Genomic DNA, 25,812 nt, shown 5'->3' on the forward strand with positions numbered 1-25,812 from the left:
CTGCTTACATCTGAGTGGCTGAAATGTGCCATCTGGGATCACGAGCAAACCTGGGATCAGGTAGGCTCATAGTTGCCTATTTAATGTCGAGCAGCTTGTCAAAGTCATGACTTCAGGATGTAATTACACAGGATAAGGCCAACTTTAAAAAGGTAAGTGAACAAAAGGAAGACACTATGAAAATACAACTAAAGGTGGGACACAAGGGCAGAAGTCTGGAGAGAGCCAGCTTCGGCAGAGACTTCCGTGATAAGGAGGTAAAGAGTTAACTTGTCCTGAATCCTCCGGCTTTCCACGGAGTGATGGCCCCAGGCTAATTAGAAGACTGAGGGTTTTTGTTTTTTTCTGAAACCAGAAGGGCGGAAATCTGGGACTTTACTCTTATTTCTTTGAGCTCAGGGAGGGAACAAAACCTATTCACCAGTTCCATCTGTACAGTCAGGCAAAGGCTTTAATTCCCAAGTGAAAACCGGCTCCACCCCACAGCCTGAAACCTGACCTGTCTGTGACTGTGGCTGCCACCCAGCCTGCGACTGCTCATTCCCAGTAACACCAAGACCAGACAGAGGCTGTGCTGGGACCAGGGCCCTAGGTGGGTACCCTGGCTCCCCGGCGACCTTAGACTCTGCCCCAGCAATGATAATAACACCTGGGGAAAATCACAACAGCTGACAATTATGGACAATTACTGTCTGGTGGGCACTGGGCCAAGCGCTTCACAACGTGACCATATGAGAACCTCCCTACATGGCTGAACCTCCCAATCCTGACTGATCCCTGCTATTATTATCCTCATTTTTAAGACAGGAAATTGGAGAACAGAGCGGTTAAGTAACTCGCCTCAGGTAACAAAGCAGACGATGGATAAACCAGGATTTGGACCACCTGGTCTGACTCAGGAACACACCCCGTGTGGCCATCTGACTCAAAGCCCTTTCTAGATATTAGTCCCTGTCATCCTTAAGACACAAATTTTGGGTTCTAACCTGGTGCCAGCACTTACAGATCAAGGAATCGGAGCTTCAAGCTGCAAGGGTTCCGCATAGCAAAGAGTGGGAAATGGCAGAGATTCTGACTCAGGGGGTTCAGAATTGGAGCGTTCTCAAGCATCTCTAACAGGGATACCCTGGGACCCCATTTTGAAGCACAATGCCCCCCATCATTCTGCCTCTGTCCAAGAGGTCAGCAAACTACAAACTCATGTGCCAAAAGGAGTCTGCTTTTGCATGACCCACAAGCTAAGAATAGTCTCTACAGTTTCAAATGGTTGAAAAAAAAATTCCGAAGATCATTTCATAACATGAAAATTACATGAAATTCCCATTTCAGTGTCCACAAAAGAAGTTTGAACACAGCCATGTCCCTTCACTGACATTGTCTGTCTGCTTTCGTCCTCTGAGGGCAGAGGCCAACAGATTGCAGCAGAAGCCATACGGCCCACAAAATTGAAAATATTTACTCTTTGGCCCTTTACAGAAAAGTTTGCAAATCCTGGTCTAGTCTACCCTGCCAGCCACGCAACATCCTGCTTACAGCCTCCCTCCCCTCCATACTTCCAGTGGTGGGGAGCTCACTACCAAACTGCGCCCAGTCCTGCTGTGAACCGTGCTGGCACTGAGCTCCTTGGAGTGATGGAATTGGTTCCATTACTCCTCCCCAGTACCCAGCCATTTCTTTCTTCTCTCTAATATCAACCTTCCCCCGTCCTCACCGTCCCCTCAGTTGTTCAGTTCTCTGTGAATGAGGGACAGTGATGGCCCCTAACAGAAAGCGGTGAGAAGGAATGAAACACAGTCAGGAGTGAACGTGAGCCGGACCCAGGTCTCCTGCCACCTAGCCTGGCATTCCTTGACAACACGCCTGAATGTCGATTTGGTTTCCACTCATTGCTCCCCACAGGGCAGCCCTGAGGGCCTGTGGGGCTCTCTTCCTGCTAATGCCTGTGGTCTCCCACCTATGATGCCTTCTGGTAGCCCCCTAGCTTGGCCTTTGTGGGGCTAAGAGCAGCTCTCCCTGACCTTTCACCTCTCCTGTCCACCCCAGGGCTCAGTCTTAGGCTCTGAGCTTTCCTCCTGCCCCACGACTGGGGGTAGTCCCCAGGCACTGCCTGTGTCTAGTCTCTGCTGTTTGCAGCTGGCTCTCCTGCGTCAGCTGCACCTCCAGTCAAAGTGCTGGGGTGAGCTGACAGCTGGAGGTGGAAAATTGGGTTTTTAAAACAAGGCCAGCCAGGGCTGTCCTCAGAAAATACCTCAGATGGGTTTTTAAATCCTTGGAAGAAAAGGGCTGTGTCAACACCAGCTAGTACTCACTATCTGGGGTCCTTTCAGCCAGAGGCTGCTGCCCACTGGAAGCTTTCCTGATAGATAAAGCATCACCCACCATTTCAGTAAACAAAAGCACTTGTGGCCATCAAGCCTTTGGTTACAGTGGCACCCTCCCTTCACCAAAGTGACCTGAGCAGAGTTCAGGATGGAGAAAAAGAGTATACTGGGCCTAGATAGTGAAGATGCACACCAAAGGAATGACTTCAAAACGCACAGACTCTTGCCTCTTCCCACACAGAGAAAAGCACTAAAATCATTCGTGATGTCTGCTTTTTGTGATTAGCAGTCATCTTTTGCTGTCTGACTGTGTGTCCTCCCACCCCCCTCCACCCGCCTTCCCCCAGCAAAAACTCCTCTATCTCCTGGCTCCTCCCTGACCTCTTTGGAACGGTCCCTCAGAGCTATCTGAGAGACTGCCTCCCGGGCTGTAGTTCTCAGTGCGGGCTCCAGACAAAACACAATCCTCAACTTTTAGGTTGTGCATATTCTTTAGTTGACAGTGGATTCTCTAGTGAGCTGGAGGAGGAAATGGCACCCCACTCCAGTATTCTTGCCTGGGAAATCTCATGGACAGAGGAATCTGGTGGGCTACAGTCCACGAGGTCACAAAGAGTTGGACATGACTGACTTGACTGAACACTAGTGACCTGGAAACATTCAGGGCCCAGCAAGCACCACAAGCGGAAAAGCTGGTCTGTGGGTCAAACAATAACTGTGGCTGCTGGAGGGCTGGGTTGCTCCAAATTCCAAACAGGTGTTGACCAGCCAGGGGCAGGGTGGTGAGGGTGCAAGAGAGGACCTCAGTTCTGCAGGCAGAGAGACCTGGGTCTGGGTCCTGACTCTAGGAAGCTGGGAAACCTTGGGAAGTGACACCTTCCTTCAGACTTACTTTTGATGATTGGAAAAAATAGCAAAACCCTGTAGGCTTGAAACCGACTCCCCCTAAAACTGAGTTCCTCTGTCAAGTTCATATTAATTTCTTTATTCAAAACTTTATGCCCTTTCTTGTCCCACACCTGTTGCCCCCAAGACTGAAGAGTATCAAAGAAAAGGGAGCTTTGAAAACCAATGGTATCCTGCAGGGCCCTTCTGGGTATGAAAGCTTTTCAGTGTCCCCCGTTTCTTGTTTTTGTGGAAAAGGCTTCTGTCTCCTAAATCTTCCCTGAATTCCAAAGGGCAGATTCAGTTACTCATTAGGGGAGGGAGGGAACCCAGAAACAAAGGAAAAGCAGTCAAGAAACAATAGCGCAGCAATAAAAAAAGAGTCCTAGTTCCTTCTCAAGGGATTTACTTGACAATCTGATACACATCTCTGAGTTCTACTAGAGGAGCTGGGGCCCCACCCAGGTGGATGATGGTGACTTCAGGTCTGCGCAAGCAGGGAGACCCCAGACTGGATGGAACCAGAAGGCTGATGCCTGAGATTCCTGGAGCCCCCACCTTGTTACCTCCCACAACCAATCAGGAGAAATTTACAAACCCTGGCATTCCACCCTCCTCCTAATTTTGCCTTTAGAAACTCCTCCCTGAAAACCAGTGGGATTTTGGGTCTTGTGAGCATGCACAGCCCAATCTCCTTCCTTGGCCCTTGCAATAAACTTTTCTCTGCTCCAAACTCCCACTGTGGTTTGTTTGGCCTCACTGCACATCCAGCACACAAACCTGGGTTTGACAACAGGACTTCGATGCAAGTATGGCACCTGGTGTTTGCTCACAAATTGTAACTTTCCTTTTTTCCTTTCTTCCCTCCAGTCATGTGTCAGCATGATGCTAAGCACCTAGGGTCTGGATCAGTCAGAGTCAGCATCTGCTCTCACAAAGCCTAGTCCAGCAGGGGAAACACACGCACAACTACTAACAGAATGCCACGTGCTTTATTAGTGTGATGTTGGTGAAAATAATAAAAATGATGACCATGTTTCCTGCAAACTGATAATGTGCCCGGCCCTCTCCAGAGAGCATCTCACTTCACTCTCACAACCACTCTGAGAAATGGATGCTGCCATAACCACCATTCCACCCAGGAAGCAGAGCCCAAAGGCAGACAGGGAGTGAGCCTGAGGACCTAGGGTAATGGGAGGGCACAACAATGGCTGGATCTGAAGGGGTCAGCGAAGGCCTCATGGAGTAGGTGATGATGCCTGGAGCTTTGGAGGCACTGGCAGCAGGCGTTCCAGGCAGAGGGAGCAGCAAGCAGAAAGGGGTGTGGATGGGTGACTGCAAACTTTCTGAGTCGAGAGACACTGCACTCTGATTTACACCATCAGGACCTACTGTGCTCAGCGCTGCCAACTGGACAGGGCTCTATGCTCAACTGGGGGATGAAGTTGGCAGGCTTGAGAAGAGATTATTTCAATTCTGCAGTTTATAGAAATGCAAGCAGCTCATACTAGGTCATTAGTAATTACAGCTGATCAGGGCTGTTGCTCCCCCACACCCCGGGAGTGGAGGTGGGGGGAAGAAAAGAAAAGGAATACTGAGGGTATTAACTCAAATAGCAGACATTATTCATTTAATCGTACTTTTAGAGTCTCTTCAGCTTTGGTTCAGATTTCAGGGACTCAGAGGGGTCCCTGAAATCTCAGCTTTCTGACCACATCACTGGGGTCTTGGATGAGTCCTATTTTCCACCTTCCCTCTCTTGGCCTCAGTCTCCAGTGTAGAATGAAGGGGATGGGCTAGAATGGAGGTTTTCAATGTGGTGGCCACCTCAGATCTACAGTCACAAACTCTGGGGGGGTGGGGCCCAGCCTTTGATGCTTTAACAAGTCTTCCAGGGGATTCTGATGATAGCCCTGGATTAGAAGAGCCCCAGGATAAGGACCTGCAGTAAAACATGGTCTGTGCTCTAAGGGACTAAGAGTTTAGTAGCATGCTCTTCGGATTGAATATTTCTTGCCCAAGACGGGTAACCCTTCAGGGCAAGAAGAGAAGCTTTTTTCTTTGACTACCTCAAGCCTGGAGTCCCAACGAGCTTTTCTAGAAAGCCTCAGGCATATTTGGCTGACTGTGAACCAGAATTTTTTTCTTTTTTGGGGGGTGGGTGGGTAGGAAGTCTCAAACTTAACATGTGATAAAAGCAGAGATTTTTGCAGTTGGAGAAATACAGACAAGAGATGAGCTGCCGTCTCTTCAGCTCCCAAACAATGACTCATCAGTGTGTGCGTGTTTATTTGTGTAGCAGGTGGGTGAGGGTCCTGAGACAGCAGCTGCCCCTTTCAGGTCCAAGAGCTTCCTGGTGTGTAAAGTCTCTACTGACAGCATCCTCTCAAAACATTTGATTACAAAACCTCAAAAGAGCCACAAGCAGCCGCAGGGGGCGATTTCAACACAGAGCTGGGTTAACAGACTTAAGTGAGGTTTGACTTCTAAGACAGCAAGAATGAAAAGAATGTCTTGTCTAATAAAAGATCCAGTTTTCCCAGTCTGGACTTAAGGCTAAAAATCATCAAAAAGATGAGAGAGGCTGTCACAGTACTTCCCTCGGTTTATTCAGGCGAGGAAGCACACCCAGAATGTTCTGGTGAAGTGTCCGGGCCATGGCCTGTGGGTCCTCTCTGAGATGGTGGGCAGGAATGAGTGTCTGTGAGACCAACTGTCCATCCATTCTCAGGATTTTGGAACCCTCACTTGGTGGTGTCTCAGTAACAATAATAAATATTACCACCTTCTTTTAGAGAGCATCTGCCACGTGGAAGGCACTAAATCCTTCACACTTATGAACGAGTTTAACCTAAACAACAACCCCAAGGAGGCAGGGATCATTATTATACCCTAATCACTGGGGGAGGGATCCTCTCTACAGACAGCCAACGCCGCACCATTAGTAAGTCTCCGGTCAACAGGTGCCAAGAGAACCAGGGGACCTGGGCGCTGAGTGAGCCTGTGTCTTGCCCAGAGGGCCTGGCCCTCCCAGCTGCTGAGAAATGAGGGAGGCCGAATCAGGTGGTTTCGAAGATCCCTTCCAGCTCCGAGTCTGCGACTCCACGCGGTCCATTCGGTGCCGGCTGGTGAGGCGGCTACGGCCGGCAGTTCCTGAGGCTTTGGCCTGGCCTTCTCGTGGGGTGGGCTCGCCAGCGTCTAGCCCCGGCTTGGCGGAGGAAGGGCTCCCAGCCGCCTGCCCGCAATATGCCCGCCCGGCCGCCAAGCCCCAGCCTCCTGGTCCTTGAGAATGGACTTCCAGCCCTTCTCAGGTATCAGTGTTCGCAGCTCCAGACGAGCCAGGAAGGAAATGGCAAGAGCCCAGGTGGTGTAACCCGTGCGGGGGAGGCGACGACAGAAACCATCGAGGGACCCAAGGACTGCAAAAACCACGCAGTCCCTTTAACCCCCCAAACTTTCTGCCTGGATTCGCGACCCCAGCAGCTGCACATTGGCTGAGCCGCGGCCGCGCGGGCCCGCCTCCTCTCTTTATTTATTGGCTACCGTGGGCATCCATCACAATCCGAGGCTTCCTGGTGGACAGCGGCTTTTGTCAATCAAAGCAGGCGGGAGGCAGGGCGGGGCCGGGTCTGGGAGAGACACGCCAGCCTCACTCCCCTCCCTGCCTCCCTCTGGTGTGTGACTCGGGACCTGGAGGTACCCTGGGGGGCCGGGGTCGAAAGCGGGGTGGTGCGTTGGGGCCGCGCGGGGCCCCGGGGACTCACCGATGCGCTGTCCCACCGGAGAGCTGAACGGGTTCCCCAGGAGAAAGTCCATCGCCACTGCTGCCGCTGCCACCAAGCCGGGGAATCAGCTGACAGCAACCGCCAACGCCGCGGACCCGTCACGTGACGCGCTGGACCGTCCTCGAGGAGGCGCGGCTGGGGCGGGGCAGAGGCAGTCTGGAGCCGAGCCGCAGGCCCCGCCTCGGACGTGGAGTGTCGGCTCCCTGAGGCGGAGGGCGATGACCTCACTGCGGTTAACTCGGCGTCGGCGGACGTCACGCAGTACGTAGGGCGACTGCGGACCAGGGGGCGTGGGCTTCGCTAAGCCACGCCCTCCATGCTTGCTTAAGGATTTAGGGGCGTGGTCTTTGAGCTCTTTTCATCTGGAAAAACCAATCTCAGACCCGGGAAATGACTTGGGTAAGGTTACCCAGCAAGCCGAGACCAAAGCTCTAGCTCTTAGTCTAAGCTCCCGGGACCTCAGTATGACTACACACCCGGTGCTGGGGTTGACAGCCTCTCTGGCCTGTTGCCTCCCTACCCAGAGAGGGCGCTTCCTGTTTGAGGCTGAGGTCTCCTGGCTGCAAAATGCGTCATGTTTGCAGCCCAGATTCTCTTACCTCAAATAGAAGGCAAGAGCCAAGGATTTTCGAGACCTTGACACTGAGAGACAACTCAATGAATTGCAGCTAGTGATGGGCTAGAGCTCAGGGTGGCAGAAAGCATACACATGTTGTGAGGGGGGCCTAGGACACATCTCTGCCATTCATTTACGGTGTGATTCAAACAGCAGGCTTCCATTTTCTCTGAATTCTGGAATTAGATCAAGGACTTCTAAACTTTATTTTTTTAGGTCACAGGATCCTTTGAGAAATTGTACAAAGCATTGGAGCGTTTCTGAAGAAAAAAGGCAAGATAGAATTGTACCTCAGAGGGGTTCTGGGGTCCCTGAGGTACACCAGTGGACCCCAAGCTAAGAATCTCAAAGGCTTTCTCCAGCTTTGTAATTCAAATATCTTCTTCCATGTTCCCGTGTGCCATGTTTCAGCTGTGTCACTTACTCATTAGATATCTTATCTATTGGTTATATTTTTTTTGCTTCTAATGACATGCACTCCAAAAGATACAATAACCACTGCTTTGGTAGTCTGAGCTACTGCGAGGTGCTTTAGTATTTATCGAACATATTTGTGAATTTTTAATTTGAAAGGCTAGTCATTTTCACAAATTTAGGATGATAGAAAACCTGAATTACAACTTTATCACTTCTGTATGTTAACTGTTTGAACAGTCAATAGGGTCTGACATCTTTATTGTATGATATAAAAGCTTTATTGAAATCATGTACTCCTGTGCTTTGAAGTGTTTTAATAATGCTCATGAGACATGTTAATATATAACCAGTCCCCCAGTAGTCTAGATGCTCCTTGAGGCTGGGATGCTATGTCTGTTTCTCTCACTGTTGTCCAGCATGATGACTAATGCTTGAAAATTTAAATTAGCAATGGCATTTAGCCTATAAAGGGGGGATGTGCACTTATGATGATTTTCATGTCAGGTAGGTACCTTCCATGTTTTTTTTCATTTAAGCATATTGCTTGTTAGTATGGCAAGTATTTAGCATGATTTTCCTTTGGATTCTTCCATTAATCTTTAATATCACTATGTTGGATGACTGGAAGTTCTTGCCTTCTTGCATCACTCTGGTTTGAAGTGATTATAGGCAGATCTTGGCTTTACTACAGAGAATAGAACAGCCGTTAAGTTTTATCCTTCATGGTAAGAAAGCAGAAACAACTCACATACCCCCAAACAGGGAGTGAAATTATATTAACTCCATGCAGACAGAAAGTTGTACAGCTATTAAATTAGAAATGGAAGTGTGTAGATTTTGTCAATACAGTGAATAGTAAAGTAAATGGCAAACGTTAAGTGCAGTACAAAACTATGTCTTTAAACTATTTCCTAACAGGTAACAAACTCATTTAGTAAATAGTCTGTTTTAATTTTTCCTTTTAAGCATTTTAGCAATATCAATATCAAATGCCTTACTATGGATAAAAATGTTGAAGTCCCTCAAGACTGACAATGCATAAATGTAATATAATTGATTATAACCTTTAAGTACATTTAAACAAAAAAAATGAAGATACTCTGCTTCCAAAATTTAAAGACCACAGTATGACAAGAAAAGTGAGATCCCTATAGTAAAGTCCAGCTAGGACAAAAGAACATTTGGACAATGTATAGTTCTGATAGTTTTCCTGCAATCACATTTGCTCAGGACTGCAGATAATGGAGAGGATTCCGATGAATTACATACACAATTTAAATTTGAAGGTGGCTTGGGGTAGAAGAGCAGAGAAGGCAATGGCACCCCACTCCAGTACTCTTGCTTGGAAAAATCCCATGGATGGAGGAGCCTGGTAGGCTGCAATCCATGGGGTCGCTAAGAGTCAGACACGACTGAGCGACTTCACTTTCACTTTTCACTTTCATGCATTGGAGAAGGAAATGGCAACCCACTCCAGTGTTCTTGCCTGGAGAATCCCAGGGACGGGGGAGCCTGGTGGGCTGCCGTCTATGGGGTTGCACAGAGTCGGACACGACTGAAGTGACTTAGCATAGCGTAGCATGGGGTAGAAGAGAGCCTCGGCTTTGGGGTTTGCTGTTCCAGTGTGCTTATTCTGGCTTTGCCATTTACTTAGCTGTTTAAACTCAGGGAAAGTGCTTTCCTGTACCTGTCTCCTCATTTGTAAAAGGGGATAATATTTATAAATCTTTGGGGGAGGATTAAGTGCAATAAAATATGCAAAGCACTCTTCATTCAGCAATATGGTGATCTCTTTCTTGCTGCCTCTCTGTAAGAAGTGAGCCTTAAAGCCAATCATAATATTTTACTATTTATGACTGTTAACATCTTGTGTTTGTGTTGAAAACTTTACCTTGAAAGGTCTAATCTCATATATTAGATGTTCACAGTATTACTAAACATACATGTCAGGCTGGCTGGCTGCAAGGCTTGGAGACAGGGAAGTGACATTAACACTTTTATAGACAGGACTGCAGATACCTATAAAATTAAGTGATTTATCCAATCCAGTGTAACTCAGCAAATCAGGACAGTACTGAAACACATGATTTAGCACACAATTTGAATGCAACTCTTATACAAGACTGATAGATATTTGACTTAGGCCAACAATGTAATGTGCATACAATTTCATTTGCCAGTGAATATAGCTACACTTACAGAGCCACTGGCTTTGCAATTAGCAAAAGAGAAGATGAAAGTCCTCAATGTAAAAGTTAATAGAAACAGAGCAAGATGTTTGTTAGGAAGATAGCTTTGATCAGAAACTTGACCTCTATTCCAGATGGGCTTTTTTTTTTTTTTTTTAATATGAAAGACAGGTTTAAAATTTCATAGGAACTTTGGTTTGCCACAGGAAAAAGATAGCTGACACTGGACTACAAATATTAAAAATGTGATTTTTAATAATATAAGTACAAAATTTTATTTCTTTATACAACTGTAATGGGATTTGGATCAAACTGCTAGAATTTATTTAAAAAACAAAATAAAACAATGATATAAAAACTGCAAGAAGGTCTGAATCCAAAGTTTTTCCTCTAATAGTACCAAATACCACAAGGAACAGATTATTATACAAATGTGTACAAATTTTAAATACAAATACAATAGGGTTGGACTTTAAAGGAAAACAAACAAACAAAAAGCAGGCTCTCGTCAAGACGTCGTTAATGTGTACAAATGATGATGGTGGGACTGACTTCTTTCTGTACTCATCCATGTCTCCGAGGCCCCTTCCCTGATACCCTGTGTCCAACAGGAGACTGACCTGGGTAGAGAGGAGGTGTGCAACAACCGCTGACACACGAAATCAAACCAGGACTTCTGCTCTTCGTAATTTTGGTTCCCAGACATTCCTGTTCCCTTCTGTTTCCCCAGTTCAATCTCAAAACTGCTCTGAGGTGAGAAAGGCATTCGGTAGCCAGAATACCTTTAAGGAACACAGTCCTGTGACCACATGGATGGGAAGGAAGGATGAAAGGAGTTACACAGGATGCAGGCCTGGGGGCACTATCCTCAGAGATCGACTCTGATGCCTCTGCTCCATCCAGGCCAAGGGAAGCAAGCAGTCACCTCAGAGCTTGGTTTTGATGTGGACTCTTGCACCAAATTTAAAAACAACCCTGAAGGGCTCAACTGTTTTCTTTGGAACTGGGAAGCAAAATCTGGTTCTTTGGAAATGAGGGCAGCTGGGAATGGTAACATTCCTTTTTATTTTACTTTCTTGACATTATTTAATTGTAAAGAACTAGAATCCCAACATAATGATTCCGTCTTGAGGCACGATACCTTAAAGAGTGGGTGATCTGGAGTTTGCAGAGGAGGCCAGAGGAAGGAGCGGGGGAAGAAATGACAAATCTAGTCTCTTCCACATGCTGTTGCTGGTGGAGGCTCTTGTTTTTTAAATTATATATACAGAAATTTACAGGATAAATTAAAATCTAAGGGAGTTTAAAGAGTTAAATACACATAATTAAAACACATTCATACTCGCACATAAATAAACCTACATGAGAACACAGTACTTTTTTTTTTTTTGCAATTCGCTTATGTGTGGAATGCGAAACGCCATGTATCTGGCCAGCAGGGGAGCCAAAGAGAAGATCCCAGGAATTAGGCTGGGCAAAGCTCACCTTCTACATGCGCCCGACAACCAAGCGGGAGAACTGTGAGCTGAGCTGATGCTGCCCATGGAAGATACCAGCTCTTAGTGCTGCAGACCAAATGCTCTGGGTCAGTTCACAGTACAGACTGTGCAACTGGTGACACTGATGGCTTTACCCACTCCAGGGCTCACAAAACTCCTTGGCCGACAGAGGCTGCCAATGGTACCAATGATTACAGTAAGTTTTGAGACGTGGACACCGATAGAGCAGGAATTGGAATGAACCCTCTACTAAGTTCACTTAGGCCATCACAATAACTTTCAGATGGGAACGATGTTATCGCCTCCCACCTAGGTCACTTCAAGTTGAAAAGCTTTGTATTTTCAGTTAACTGACGTCTTCCCATAATCTTTCCCATTACATTTCAGACTGTAAGACAGGTAAGGCAAATGGTCAGTGATGGGTCTGGAGGTACAACTGAGTTTGGAAAAAAATCACATTTTAGCCAACCTTACCGTGATGCACTAGGCATCCAAAACTAGCCCCCAGCCCCCAAGTTACATTGATTTTTTAAGGCAGATTTATCCACCACAGGAGAAGAAAGAATTCCAAGCCCATATTCATGCCAAGGTTTCATCTTGGCTAAACCTTTGCCATTTCATAAAATTATTAAAAGCAAAGTACTTACAGTCCTATGTATATATTTTACATTTTACATATATATATATATATGTGCATATATATAAAAATTTAAAACCTACACCCAGAGGCCAGTGAAGGGATCTGGAACAGTCACATACACACAAGCCAGCAACAGGGCAGGATAAGGTTTCTGTCCCAAGAGTCTTTGCTGTCACAGTCCAGGCATGATGTAAGCAATGTTGTCTAGTGTGTTTGACTGCAAAACAAGGGGAAAAGTTTCAGTCGAAGAGTACTTTACCTTAGTTCCCTGAGACATAGTTCTTTGTTTAGGGGAGAGAGATCAGAAAAGGAGTCTGGAGTTAGAGAAAACGGGGGAGAAGATGGTATTCTGTTGTCTGTTATGCTGGGAGCTTTTCTGCTGACATCTCCCATTAATCCTAGTAAAGCAGTGGCAGCAGACTCACACTCTCTTCATCTCTGGAAGAGCAAATAGGAAACACAGGCGGTGCAGTGCCTTAGGGGCTACGCTGCTTCTCTCCAAAGGAGAGAAATCTTAGGAAATGGCGTGTCTGCAATTTCACTGAGGGTCCAGCGCACATTCAACAGTGTCACGTTCCGTCGGCTGACAGCAGTGCGGTATCCAGGGAGCTTTAAGAGGTTGTGCCTGACAGGGCTCCCAAGGGTCTGGCCCCTCCTAAATCCCAGGAAACAAGGAAACTTACCAAGACCTGTTTGGGACAGCCGTTCAACTCAGGTAGTTGTGTGGTCAGACACGCCAAGGGGCCAAGCGCACAGATGATGGAGTCCAGAAGCACGGACAGACTGCCGGACACAGCCACCATGCCCTGAAAGGAAGAGCGTGAGAGGAGGAGGTTGCAGCCTACATCACACTCATGAGGCTCCCTCCAGGCCCTGGGTACTTCCTCGCATGGCTCTCTGAGTCTGGGGCAGTTCCAGGAAACTTGCAGCAGAAATGGAAGCTTTCTGCTTTGGTAACTCAATACATTCCAGGTTTCCTGTCTATATTTCTAACCCGTTGTATCCTCTGTGAGACCTTGGGTTGGTCACTTAAGAAGAGTGGGGGCTGGTGGGGGGGAACAACCCTACACTTAAAAATATTTAAAAAGGCCTCACCTATTGTAGATAACTGCTGGCAAGATTTGTAGAGGTCATGAATGCAAAAGTTATTTTTCTCATGAACTCCACAAATATAGCTCAAATGTGATAACCATGAGAATTCTACATGTTAATGTTTAATATAAGCACACACACACACACAAATTCTCCACATATGTAGCTTTTTGACAGGTGAGGATACCACTTTTCTGTTCTTTTTAAAATTTAACCTCTTCTAGAATTCATATCGTTTGTTATCTCTGTGATTCAAAGAGATAAGAAATAAGATTGCTTGCTGCAAATACTGCTGCCAAGCTCTTGTGTAATCTGCTTCAACTAGGAGTACTGTGAGGATATGTGACCTAGAAGGCAGTGTAGCAGAGTCCGTCAGAGAAGGAGCTCTGGGCTTCGGACAGCTGGGTTCAGAACCTGGCTATCCCACTCACTGAAAGGGGCAAGTTGCTTTCTATGCTGTGCCTGTAACAGACAGTACTAACAGCATCTGCAGCAAGGAGGGGATTAAGTGAGATAACAGATGTAAAGTACTTGGGGGTGGTTCTTGCTACCTGGTAACTGCTCAGAAAGTATCCACAGTGCTTACTAGTATTACCAACATCTTCATCTCCAAAACTGCATTTCAGGCTTCCTGCTAGATCTTCCGTTTTGGGTATTTTTCAATCTCAACACACTGTAAAGAGAAATAACCTACCGTTCCTCCTAGCATTCCTTCCTCTGCTAAAGTCATCATCACCCACACACCTGCCGAGTCTCAAGGCCATGCCACCACTGACTTTTCTTTCCCTTCATTCTCCTCGTCCAATGTCTTCCCCTACTTCCAAGTCAGAAAATAAAGCAAAAGGTTATAAGAATGGGCCCTGAGGTCATGCCACCGAACTCAAGGCTCCATTTCAGCACTTAGGGGCTAAATTCCAGAGAGAGTTCCTTAATCTCAAAGTCTATTCTTCCTTCTGTAAAATAAGGGAACACAAATTCTGTTTTACAAAACACGCAATGTGAATTAAATGAGAGACTCCATGTATAGTACTCGCAAAGCTGCCTGAGTGCGAGTTCAATGAAAGATAGCAATTAATAGTATTACTCCATACTTTTACAGTTAATTATAGGTAATATTTTCTGTCTGACTCTCCTAATAAGCATCCTGAGGGCAGAAACCAAGTCCTATTCTTTTTTATATCCTCCCAATAACTACTGGGGTTCTGTATAGTATAATATCCCCCAATAAATATTTGAATTAAATTCAAATCTTTGTCATGTCTAGACTATTGTTATAACTTTTCCCTAATTCTGGTGTCTTCACTCTCAATCTAAAGTAGAAGATATTCTCAAAGAAAATCAGATGAGAGCTGTGATCATTCCTTCTACTCAAAACATCCCCAAAGCCCCTGAGCTGTCATTTCCTTCCGCAACTTGTGCTGGGCCCTTCATAGTTCAGCCTTCCCCCACCTTGGGTGCTGGATGTTCTAGTTTCTCATCATTTAAGCAATAAAACCCTTTGAAAATAAAACCTCAAGTGGAACCCTAATACATAAAACAGTTAAAAGATCTGGTGAAGGTAGGAATGGGGGTTGAGAGCCCCACTGGGTCTCTTCTGACCCATCTCGGCAGAAGACGCCATGGCTGAGAAGCACATGTGCACTGTGGTCTTGGTTTAGGACGCCATCTCCATGATGCAAGTCCTGCCTGTCCTTCCGGGTCCTGATGGAACCCCACTTCCCTTTCAGAGCCTCTCCTGACCCCCTCACTCTGCTCTCGACTACTGCTCTAACTGCTTCAGGTGGCGGAGCTGTAGAATGACAGCAGGCTGCACAGTGGGGCAAGCTGAGCCTGTTCACAGTGAGCTGTGTAGACTTATGATAATGGTCACAATTTTATTAGGCTTCAGATATTCAATTTTAAACGAGCAACTGTATAAATCAATGCTCCTTGAAGTGTAGTAGTTTACTAATTTCAGGTGGCATACAGGTGAACATTAATCAGTTGATAATGCACATCCATTTTTCCAATGTACATTAGAAAAAAGATTAGAATACCACACTTGTGATATCCAGGGTATCACTGTGAAAGCATGGGTAAATGTATTTAAATAAAAACACACAGTAGATAACAGTATAAGTGGTCTGAGGAAATCGCAAACTTGTGAAGATCTATGCAAATGATTAAAGTCTGGGGAGAGGTGGATTAGAAGGGGAATACTGCTTACTGCTGACACACTGTTGCTGTTTAGTCACTAAATTGTGTCCAATTCTTTGCAACCTCATGGACTGTAGCCTGCCAACCTCCTTTGTCCATGGAATTTCCCAGGCAAGAATACTGGAGTGGGTGGCCATTCCTTTCTCCAGGGAATCTTCCTGACCCAGGGGCTGAACCCTTGTCTCCTACAATGGGAGGTAGCTTCTTTACTGTTGAGTCACCAGGGAAGTCCATTGCAGATACATATGGGGTCTCTCTTGGGGATAGTGAAAATGATCTGGTATTAGACAGTAGTAATGGAGCCAGAAATCTGTGCATATACTAAAAGCCACTGAATTCTACATTTCAAAAGGGTAAACTTTATGGCTGTTGCTGTGTTAGTCACTCAGTTATGTTCAACTCTTTGCGACCCCATGGACTGTAGCTTGCCAGGCTCCTCTGTCCATGGAATTCTCCAGGCAAGAATACTGGAGTGGGTTGCCATTCCCTTCTCCAGGGATCTTCCCAACCCAGGGACTGAACCTGGGTCTCCTGCACTGAAGGCAGATTCTTCATAGTCTGAGCCATGACAGTTATATCTCAATAAGACTGTGCCTTATGTTTTTAAAAAAAGTGGAATAGAGGGTCTGCAACGTTCTTTTCCCTTTTCCAGTCAATATGGACATGTAACCCTCCCATGGCAACTGCTCACAGAAGCTGGCTTGTTTTATTTGCTCATTTTGTACCTATTTTATCTTTCCAGTTACACTGCAAGTTTCTTGATGATATGAAATCATCAGGAAGCTATTAGGAATTCTCCTCCTCCCAGTTTTTGGAATTATGCCTAAGTATTCAACAAGTATTTGCTAAACTAAAAGGAAATGGCAGGGAAAATCTGTAATATGGGAGGTGAATTTTATTGCTGTTCACTCGCTCAGTCGTGTCCAACTCTTTGCAACCCCAAGGACTGCAGGATGCCAGGCTTCCCTGTCCTTCATCATCTCCTGGAGTTTGCTCAAACTCACGTCCATTGAGTTGGTGATGCCATCCAACCATCTCTTCCTCTGTCATCCCCTTCTCCTGCCTTCAATCTTTCCCAGCATAGGGGTCTTTTCCAGTGAGTCAGGCTCTTTGCATCAGGTGGGTCAAAGAACTGGAGCTTCAGCTTCAGCGTCAGTCCTTCCAATGACTATTCAGGATTGATTTCCGTTAGGATTCACTGGTTTGATCTCCTTGCAGTCCAAGGGACTCTCAAGAGTCTTCTCTAGCATCACAGTTTGAGGGCATCAATTTTTCAGTGCTCAGCCTTTTTTATTGTCCAGCTCTCACAACCATACATGACTATTGGAAAAACCATAGTACTGACTATACAGACCTTTGTTGGCAAAGTAATATCTCTGCTTTTTAATACACTGTCTAGGTTTGACATTGCTTTTCTTCCAAGGAGCAAGTAACATTTAATTTCATGGCTACAGTCACTGTAACTTTTTAGGAAACATAAGAATATCTAAATATGAAAAATAAGTAAGGATTCCAGAATATTTTCTTCTAGAAATATCTATATCCATTCAAATATCCTAGCCTACCAGGAAGTGTCTGTTTGTGACACTTATTAAATTTTGAGAAATTAGCCAAAGAACTTAGACAAAGCTTCATCTCTTGTGGCCTCTGGCGTTTTATTTGTTGAATAATAATTCAACTTCCACATAAAAGCAAGTGGGTAGTTTTATATTTTTACGCTGACTTCTCAGCTTAAAAATGGCTTTAGGAACGGAGACTGATGTCTTGGCTGCAATGTCCTACTAGGACCCAGTGGAAACCTGAAATCCTACACCACTGAGTTAGCCAGGGGGCAGTATGATTAGAAGTGGAATATGGTAACAGAAATGGGACATGACAATTTTGCAGGTTAAGTGATTTTGAAACTGAAGCTTAAAAGGACAAAGATCTCCTTAGGGTATACAACACTGTATAATTCAAGTGCAGAGTAATGAAGAGCTTGGACACCTCAATCTCCCCGTTTGCTACCTATTTTCAAAGCTGTAGAGGAACTCTGACTCCCCTGGATAATCTAACCTGTCTATTCAAAACCTTGCTGGAAATGCACAGAAAAATCCAAACTCTCTTGGAAGTAAAAATGATGAAAGTTTCCATGGGATTTGGACTCATTTTTCAAAAATAAAAGTGAGTTGTAGGGTTATATGTCAATTATTTTTCTATAAAGAGGGGAGGGAGAGGAAGTGTCAGGGTAATTTTCTTTTGTGTCATTGTTTCAACAGAAAAGTATCAGTGTAAGCTTTGAGAGCCAGCTTCCAAATCTTTCAGTTCAGTTCAGTCGCTCAGTTGTGTCCGACTCTTTGTGACCCCATGAATTGCAGCACGCCAGGCCTCCCTGTCCATCACCAACTCCCGGAGTTCAGTCAGACTCACGTCCATCGAGTCGGTGATGCCATCCAACCATCTCATCCTCTGTCGTCCCCTTCTCCTCCTGCCCCCAATCCCTCCCAGCATCAGAGTCTTTTCCAATGAGTCAACACTTCACATGAGGTGGCCAAAGTACTGGAGTTTCAGCTTCAGCATCATTCCCTCCAAAGAAATCCCAGGGCTGATTTCCTTCAGAATGGACTGGTTGGATCTCCTTGCAGTCCAAGGGACTCTCAAGAGTCTTCTCCAACACCACAGTTCAAAAGCATCAATTCTTTGGCGCTCAGCCTTCTTCACAGTTCAACTCTCACATCCATACATGACCACAGGAAAAACCATAGCCTTGACTAGATGGACCTTTGTTGGCAAAGTAATGTCTCTGCTTTTGAATATGCTATCTAGGTTGGTCATAACTTTCCTTCCAAGGAGTGTCTTTTAATTTCATGGCTACAGTCACCATGTGTAGTGATTTTTGGAGCCCCCAAAAATAAAGTCTGACACTGTTTCCACTGTTTCCCCATCTATTTGCCATGAAGTGATGGGACTGGATACCATGATCTTCGTTTTCTGAATGTTGAGCTTTTAGCCAACTTTTTCACTCTCCACTTTCACTTTCATCAAGAGGCTTTTTGGTTCCTCTTCACTTTCTGCCATAAGGGTGGTGTCATCTGCATATCTGAGGTTATTGATATTTCTCTCGGCAATCCTGACTCCAGCTTGTGTTTCTTCTAGTCCAGCGTTTCTCATGACGTACTCTGCATATAAGTTAAATAAGCCGGGTGACATTATACAGCCTTGACGTACTCCTTTTCCTATTTGGAACCAGTCTGTTGTTCCATGTCCAGTTCTAACTGTTGCTTCCTGACCTGCATACAAATTTCTCAAGACGCAGGTCAGGTGGTTTGGTATTCCCATCTCTTTCAGAATTTTCTACAGTTTCTTGTGATCCACACAGTCAAAGGCTTTGGCGTAGTCACTAAAGCAGAAATAGATGTTTTTCTGGAACTCTCTTGCTTTTTCCATGATCCAGCGGATGTTGGCAATTTGATCTCTGGTTCCTCTGCCTTTTCTAAAACCAGCTTGAACATCAGGAAGTTCACGGTTCATGTTTTGCTGAAGCCTGGCTTGGAGAATTTTGAGCATTACTTTACTAGCATGTGAGATGAGTGCAATTGTGCGGTAGTTTGAGCATTCTTTGGCATTGCCTTTCTTTGGGATTGGAATGAAAACTGACCTTTTCCAGTCCTGTGGCTACTGCTGAGTTTTCCAAATTTGCTGGCATATTGAGTGTAGCACTTTCACAGCATCATCTTTCAGGATTTGAAATAGCTCAACTGGAATTCCATCATCTCCACTAGCTTTGCTCGTAGTGATGCTTTCTAAGGCCCACTTGACTTCACATTCCAGGATGTCTGGCTCTAGGTATTTCTGTTACCATCCCATTTCTTTAAAAAATTTTATTTATTTTTAATTAGAGGATAATGGCTTTACAATGTTGTGATGGCTTCTTCTATACAACAATGTGAATCAGCCACAGGTATACACATCTCCCCTCCCTCTTGAACCTCTCCTCCACCACCTACCTCATCCCACTCCTCTAGGTTGTTACGGAGCACCAGACTGAGCTCCCTGTGTTACACAGCAGCTTCCCACTAGCTATCTATTTTATGTACGGTAAGGTATGGGGAGAAGGCAATGGCACTCCATTCCAGTGTTCTTGCCTGGAGAATCTCAGGGACAGTGGAGCCTGGTGGGCTGCCGTCTATGGGGTCACAAAGAGTTGGACACGACTGAAGCGACTTAGCAGCAGCAGCAGCAGCAAGGTATGGGGAAACAGTGTCAGACTTTATTTTTTTGGGCTCCAAAATCACTACAGATGGTGACTGCAGCCATAAAATTAAAAGACGCTTACTCCTTGGAAGAAAAGTTATGACCAACCTAGATAGCATATTGAAAAGCAGAGATATTACTTTGCCAACAAAGGTCCGTCTAGTCAAGGCTATGGTTTTTCCAGTGGTCATGTATGGATGTGAGAGTTGGACTGTGAAGAAGGCTGAGCGCCGAAGAATTGATGCTTTTGAACTGTGGTGTTGGAGAAGACTCTTGAGAGTCCCTTGGACTGCAAGGAGATCCAACCAGTCCATTCTGAAGGAAATCAGCCCTGGGTGTTCTTTGGAAGGAATGATGCTGAAGCTGAAACTCCAGTACTTTGGCCACCTCATGCAAAGAGTTTACTCATTGGAAAAGACTCTGATGCTGAGAGGGATTGGGGGCAGGAGGAGAAGGGGACGACAGAGGATGAGATGGCTGGATGGCATCACCGACTCGATGGACGTGAGTCTGAATGAACTCTGGGAGATGGTGATGGACAGGGAGGCCTGGCGTGCTGCAATTCATGGGGTCGCAAAGAGTCGGACACGACTGAACGACTGAACTGAACTGAACTGAAGGTATGTATTTTAATTCTGCTTTCTCAATTTGTCCCGCCCTCTCGTTGCCCTACTCTGTTCACAGGTCTGCTCTCCATGTCTGTGTCTCTAGTCTTGCCTGCAAACAGGTTCATCAGTAACATTTTTCTAGATTCCATATATATGCATTAATAAATGGTGTTTGTTTTTCTGATGTACTTCACTCTGTATAACAGGCTTTAGGTTCATCATCTCAGTACAACTGACTCAAATTTGTTCCTTTTTGTGGCTGACTACTGTTTCACTGTATACACGTACCACAACTCCTTTATGCATTCATTTGTCAGTGGGCATCCAGGTTGCTTCCATGTCCTGGCTACTGTAAGCGGTGCTGCAGTGAACACTGCCACCCCTCCTTATCACTGTATCCCGAGCACTGGTATGGCAGCACACAGCCGCCGCTCACTGCATGTATGTGGATGAGCACATGGGTCCAGACTGTACCAGCAGCTGGAGCTTGCTGCTGACGGTGCCCTTACCTCAGTTTCCTGCAGGCGGTGTCCGATGAGGCTCAGGGACTCTCCCAGCAGCTGGAGGTGAGCAGCCACATCAATGGGCTCTGTCTCAGGAGCTTTGGCTGGCGAGGCAGGTAACAGCATGGCGGTGGGTGGGGATTTCTTCTGGGGTGACAGTACTCCTATAGAAGAAGCTGAGAACAGAGAAGAAACAGAGTGATAAAGCTTGCCCAGGGCCTTGTACCACAAAACTGTTCTTCCCGGTTTTCCCTTTTCATGAGCTCCACCAGGCATATGCTAAAACTATAGACTGTGGGTTGGATCTGGCTAATTTACTTTGTGTGGCCTGTGAGCTAAGAATGATTTTAGATTTTTAAATGGTTGTTGTAGAAGAAATAAAGAAAAATACGTGACACAGAATGCATATGGATCTCAGACCTAAAATATGTATTTTCTGGTCCTTTACAGAAAAGTGTGCTGACTTCTGACTTAACATTTTCTAAATATTGGGGCCAACCTTTATTATCTGGTATCTGGATATCAAGATCTGCTTCAAATATAGGCCACTCTCCCCATTTCTTAGTAAAGAAGCAAAATTCACAAAGCTGTGGGGAAGCAAATGACAAGAGGAGAAGGATGTGGTCATTACCTTTCACTTTCACGGAACCTTCTGAGCTGGATGCTTTTCTTTTCACAGTTGTAGCTTCTGCTTTGTTCTGTTTGTGTTGTAGATACTGAGCTTTTTGCTTCCAAACCTGCAATCAGATCAGGGCAAAAATACATTTCAAAGGGCAAAAAACTGAAAGGGAAAACAGTCATGGAAGAACAGAATGAAGAAAAGAAAAGGAACAGTGGAGGGGAGCAGACAGAGGATTAGCGTTTCTTTTTAAGCTGGAAGGTCACTGCACAGGCTTCAGGCAGTGGTGACAGCAGCATCCCAGGCGAGGACCAGGCACGTCCTTCAGCCCTACCGCTCAGACGGCAGCATTCACTCTGCGATCCCTCTAACTAAGGCTGGAATGTAAAACCACAGAGGAAACCTCTGGCTCACCTTTATGTCCATCTGGTTTAAATATTTCTTCTAACCTGTCGGCTTGCAACACCAACAGTAGGATAACAATTACACAAAACTCAGAAACTAAAGATAATCTACCTGGGTGAAAAATATATGTCATCTCACCTAGATGAGCAGTACCTTAAATAAAGCAAAATGGAAATTCTAATTCCTAGACCACCTTTATATCATCTAACTGTAAGTGACTGTGAGTGATTCAGGTATGACTATTTATCATTGTCTTATTAGTGTTTTGATAGGGCGGTATATTATTTGGTAATGGTTGATGGAGGTGATGACCCAGAACCTATCTTCCTAGTAAACACTGTCCCATGTTTTTATTATTTGCTGTGACTATGGACCTCTTTCCTCAGTTCTCAGACCACAGCTAACTACTAGCTATAGTCAGGGGCTCTGACTTTAGACCCTTTTTTAACACGTATCATTGCCCTAGGTAGGTCATCTTTTGGCTCAAATGTAAGGTTGCTGAGAAAAAAAATTAGATGAGGTTAGAAGACAGCCTCCCTGCAGCTAAATCCTCACCTAGAGTGAACTGGCACCAACTTGTTCACTGCCCTCTAAGCCATTTTCCACCAATCTATAATTTTTCTTTTTTTCCCTATTTTCAGTGTTTGGGATTTCGGGCTTCCCCAGTGGCTCAGAGGTAAAAGAATCTGCCTGCCAATGCTGGAGACATGAGTTTGAGTCTGGGGTCAGGAAGATCCCCTGGAGAAGGCTATGGCAACCCACTCCAGTATTCCTGCCTGGGAAATCCCATGGCCAGAAGAGCCTGGTGGGGTACAGGCCATGGGAAGCAAGAGTCAGACACGCCTGAACAACTGAACAACAACAACAACACAGGAGGATCACACACGCTGGAGGACAGAGCAATGAAAACGTGTCTGTGGTAAGTCTGCTTACCAGTTTGTCCTTCTCTGGCAACTGCTTCCACACCTCAGCCAGTTTTTTACTCAGTTCCCCAAAATCTGGCACAAAAGAGTAAAAAAACCCAGGAAAACTGAATACAGTAAAGGTTTAACCATAAACAAAACAGAAGGCCGAACAGAACAAAAACTAGGAAGAGGGTTTTGAAGATCAGATTTAAATAGCACAAGATTCTTTCAGAAAACCAAACCAAACCCCACCACTTCCCTTGGGTCTTTTATAGAAGGAAGGAGCTGTTTGGGTCACTATGAGACAGGCTCAAAATCTCACACATCTACTCTTTAAGGATTTATGCCTGAAGCATCGTATTGGTATCTTTTAATATGATCCCATGAAACAAGGCTTATCTACTTAGGTTAAAGAAAAAGTGTTATGTAGAATTTGATAAGAAATGTTAGGTTTTTACCAAATTTCTGAGAGCTCAGAAACAAAGGAGAATTTCCCTAGAGCAGCTCAGAAGCAATCTTTCGGATGTGTGAGTCTGTGCTCCCCACATTGTAGAGCAAGCTCACACTTTATAAAGCGCATCTGAGTCTTTTCTGGTGCTTCATGTGTGCCTCAGAGCAGCCCTGGTGAGAGGGGTGAGAAGCGAGTCCACACACCTGGCAGATGAGATTTGTAGATGTTACCTGACTTGTCCAAGGGCTGAGGTGTAGTGTTCTCACCTTACCAACTTCTGATACAGAGACAAATAATGAACAATGTAATATGTCATCTCCATACCCAACTCCAACCCTATACTCCAACTCCATACCCAAGAGGCGGTTGAAGGAAAAAGTCAACTATAGAATCTTGGAAAGAAACAACTGTATGTTTATATACTGTGCTTTTGGACGGGGCGTACTAAGACATAATCTAAAGAGACCTGTACAGTTGAGGAAATGAGATTTGTGTCCTTTTCAGACCATGGGAAGAACTTTGCCTGCTGATTGGATTAACTGCCTTGCTTCGATACACGTGGAAAGTAAGAACACTAAAAATGAGAAATGTGCTCACCTATGCCTGGATGGTCAGCCACAATGGTTACACGATACTCCTTGCAGAACACTTGGTAGGCCGACATGTTCTTCTTTTTTGGCTAGCACCACATAAAAACAGAGCACGGTAAGACTTAATCAGAAGCCAAGTTGAACAACTTTGTGTCTATGAGAACAAAACAGAAAAGTGACCTGCACTTTTTCCTCAAGTGTCCTAAGTTGCCAACCAGCTTTCCTTAAACAGGATAATTATTAAACCATGTTACTTATGACTCAGAGATGACTATCAGTTTTACCTTTAGAAGGTAAAAACCAGATGGTGATTTTTAGATTTTTCAGGTTGTTGCAGCTACTTGATAATTGTAAAGCTCTTCATTCGTCCTACAAATGTTACCTAATTCTTTTAGAATTGAGTGCTAAGCAAATCTTTACCTCTCCTGGGGTAGCTATTTTTTGTCTTTAAAATAAGAACCACATAACTTTCCTTTACTTTGGGGCTAGAAAATCAAGAACCAAATTTACATTCATATTGTGCCTCTGGTTTTCATTTCTTCTTTCTTTTGGTTCTGCGGCATGTGGGATCCTAGTTCTCCAACCCGGGATCGAACCTGCGCCCACTGCATTGGATGTGCAAAGTCTTAACCACTGGATCACCAGGGAAGTCCCTGGCTTTGATTTCTAATCTTAAAATTTTATTGATCCTGCTTTGACTGTCACTTGTAGTTTATTGTTATTTTATTATTCACATTCTTGTGGTCCAAGGTGAAAAGTAAATAAATAACCGAGGACAATTCTTTGGTACTCAACGTAAGATGAATCTTTTTCACATCAACAAAGTGCTTTGTACTACTTGAAGTATGTTTATGCTTCATTGAATTATGACAATTCCAAAAGCGACACAGGATTTTTGAAAAACAAGATTTTAAAACCAACCAAGTGTATATAAAACAGAAGGTATTATACATTACTATGCATTCCACTTTATAATTAACCATAAACTTGGAAGAAAAAAGTTTTCCTACCTGAAAAGGCACATTAGATAGTACCTGTCCAACCCCTCACATTGAGGATGAAGAAAAGGAAACTCAGAAAAATAGTGACTTGTCTGGGTCCTGCAGCTATGCCGGGTGTAACGCCAGAATGGCTACAACCCAGGCACCTGACCTTTAGAGCTCTGCACTATGGGCCAAGGGAAAAAAGACATTGCTTCCTTACAGAAAAAGTGACTATTTCAGAATAAACGATTATCCCTTTATAACTTTTATCTAATATACTGAGATGTTTTCAGTCTGGCTTTCCTTACAATCTCATTTGTAAGTATCAGAGTACGATGATTGGTCCTCCACCTCCTTCCAAGATAGTCCTTTCTGGTCCTGCAAGTTATTATAATGACATGAATGTTCGGTGCTTTAAAAGCTGCTGGAAACTTTTGTTTGCCTTGAGTCATATTTTACAACCAAAACAAAACAACAAACAACACCGTCCCTGTCTCATGACTTCAGAGCTGCACCTTGTTTAAAACGAAGTCTAATCATGCACTTTGGGTTCACCTGACTTAATTCTTAATATTGTTTTCATAAAACCGCTATCCTCAAAGACCAAAGGCTAGGCAACACTTTTGTTGTTGTTCAGTCGCTCAGTTGTGTCCAACTCTATGGACTGCAGCATGTCAGGTTTCCTTGTCCTTCATTATCTCCGGGAGTTTGCTCAAAGTCCATTGAGTCGATGATGCCATTCAACTATCTCATCCTCTGTCACCCCCTTCTCCTCCTGCCCTCAATCTTTCCCAGCATCAGGATCTTTTCCAATGAGTCAGCTCTTTGCATCAAGTGGCCAAACCACTGAAGCTTCAGCTTCAGCATTAATCCTT

At 44.9% G+C, this 25,812-nt stretch overlaps 2 protein-coding genes across 12 annotated transcripts in view; both read right to left on the minus strand.

Annotated features, from left to right (window-relative positions):
* TOM1 (target of myb1 membrane trafficking protein) overlaps positions 1 to 7,109 on the minus strand; it is a 40,130-nt gene extending 33,021 nt beyond the window's left edge. For all 6 annotated transcript variants that reach the window (XM_055574624.1, XM_055574608.1, XM_055574602.1 and 3 more), the window contains exon 1: positions 6,971 to 7,109. In XM_055574624.1, the coding sequence (XP_055430599.1) occupies positions 6,971 to 7,022 (52 nt within the window). In that variant the 5' untranslated portion in view covers positions 7,023 to 7,109. The remainder of the gene's footprint in view (positions 1 to 6,970) is intronic.
* Positions 7,110 to 10,450: 3,341 nt separating this feature from the next.
* HMGXB4 (HMG-box containing 4) overlaps positions 10,451 to 25,812 on the minus strand; it is a 35,680-nt gene continuing 20,318 nt past the window's right edge. For 4 of the 6 annotated variants that reach the window (XM_055574668.1, XM_055574662.1, XM_055574643.1 and 1 more), the window contains 6 exons: positions 23,962 to 24,043; positions 22,942 to 23,006; positions 21,616 to 21,721; positions 20,991 to 21,160; positions 13,036 to 13,158; positions 10,451 to 12,569 (listed from right to left, as the gene is read on the minus strand). In XM_055574668.1, the coding sequence (XP_055430643.1) occupies positions 12,525 to 12,569; positions 13,036 to 13,158; positions 20,991 to 21,160; positions 21,616 to 21,721; positions 22,942 to 23,006; positions 23,962 to 24,043 (591 nt within the window). In that variant the 3' untranslated portion in view covers positions 10,451 to 12,524. The remainder of the gene's footprint in view (positions 12,570 to 13,035; positions 13,159 to 20,990; positions 21,161 to 21,615; positions 21,722 to 22,941; positions 23,007 to 23,961; positions 24,044 to 25,812) is intronic. The other 2 variants (XR_008712358.1, XR_008712354.1) reach the window with 2 other exon arrangements.

This window comes from Bubalus kerabau, chromosome 1 (assembly GCF_029407905.1).
Source record: "Bubalus kerabau isolate K-KA32 ecotype Philippines breed swamp buffalo chromosome 1, PCC_UOA_SB_1v2, whole genome shotgun sequence".
In the NCBI taxonomy this organism is placed as follows: Eukaryota; Metazoa; Chordata; class Mammalia; order Artiodactyla; family Bovidae; genus Bubalus; species Bubalus kerabau.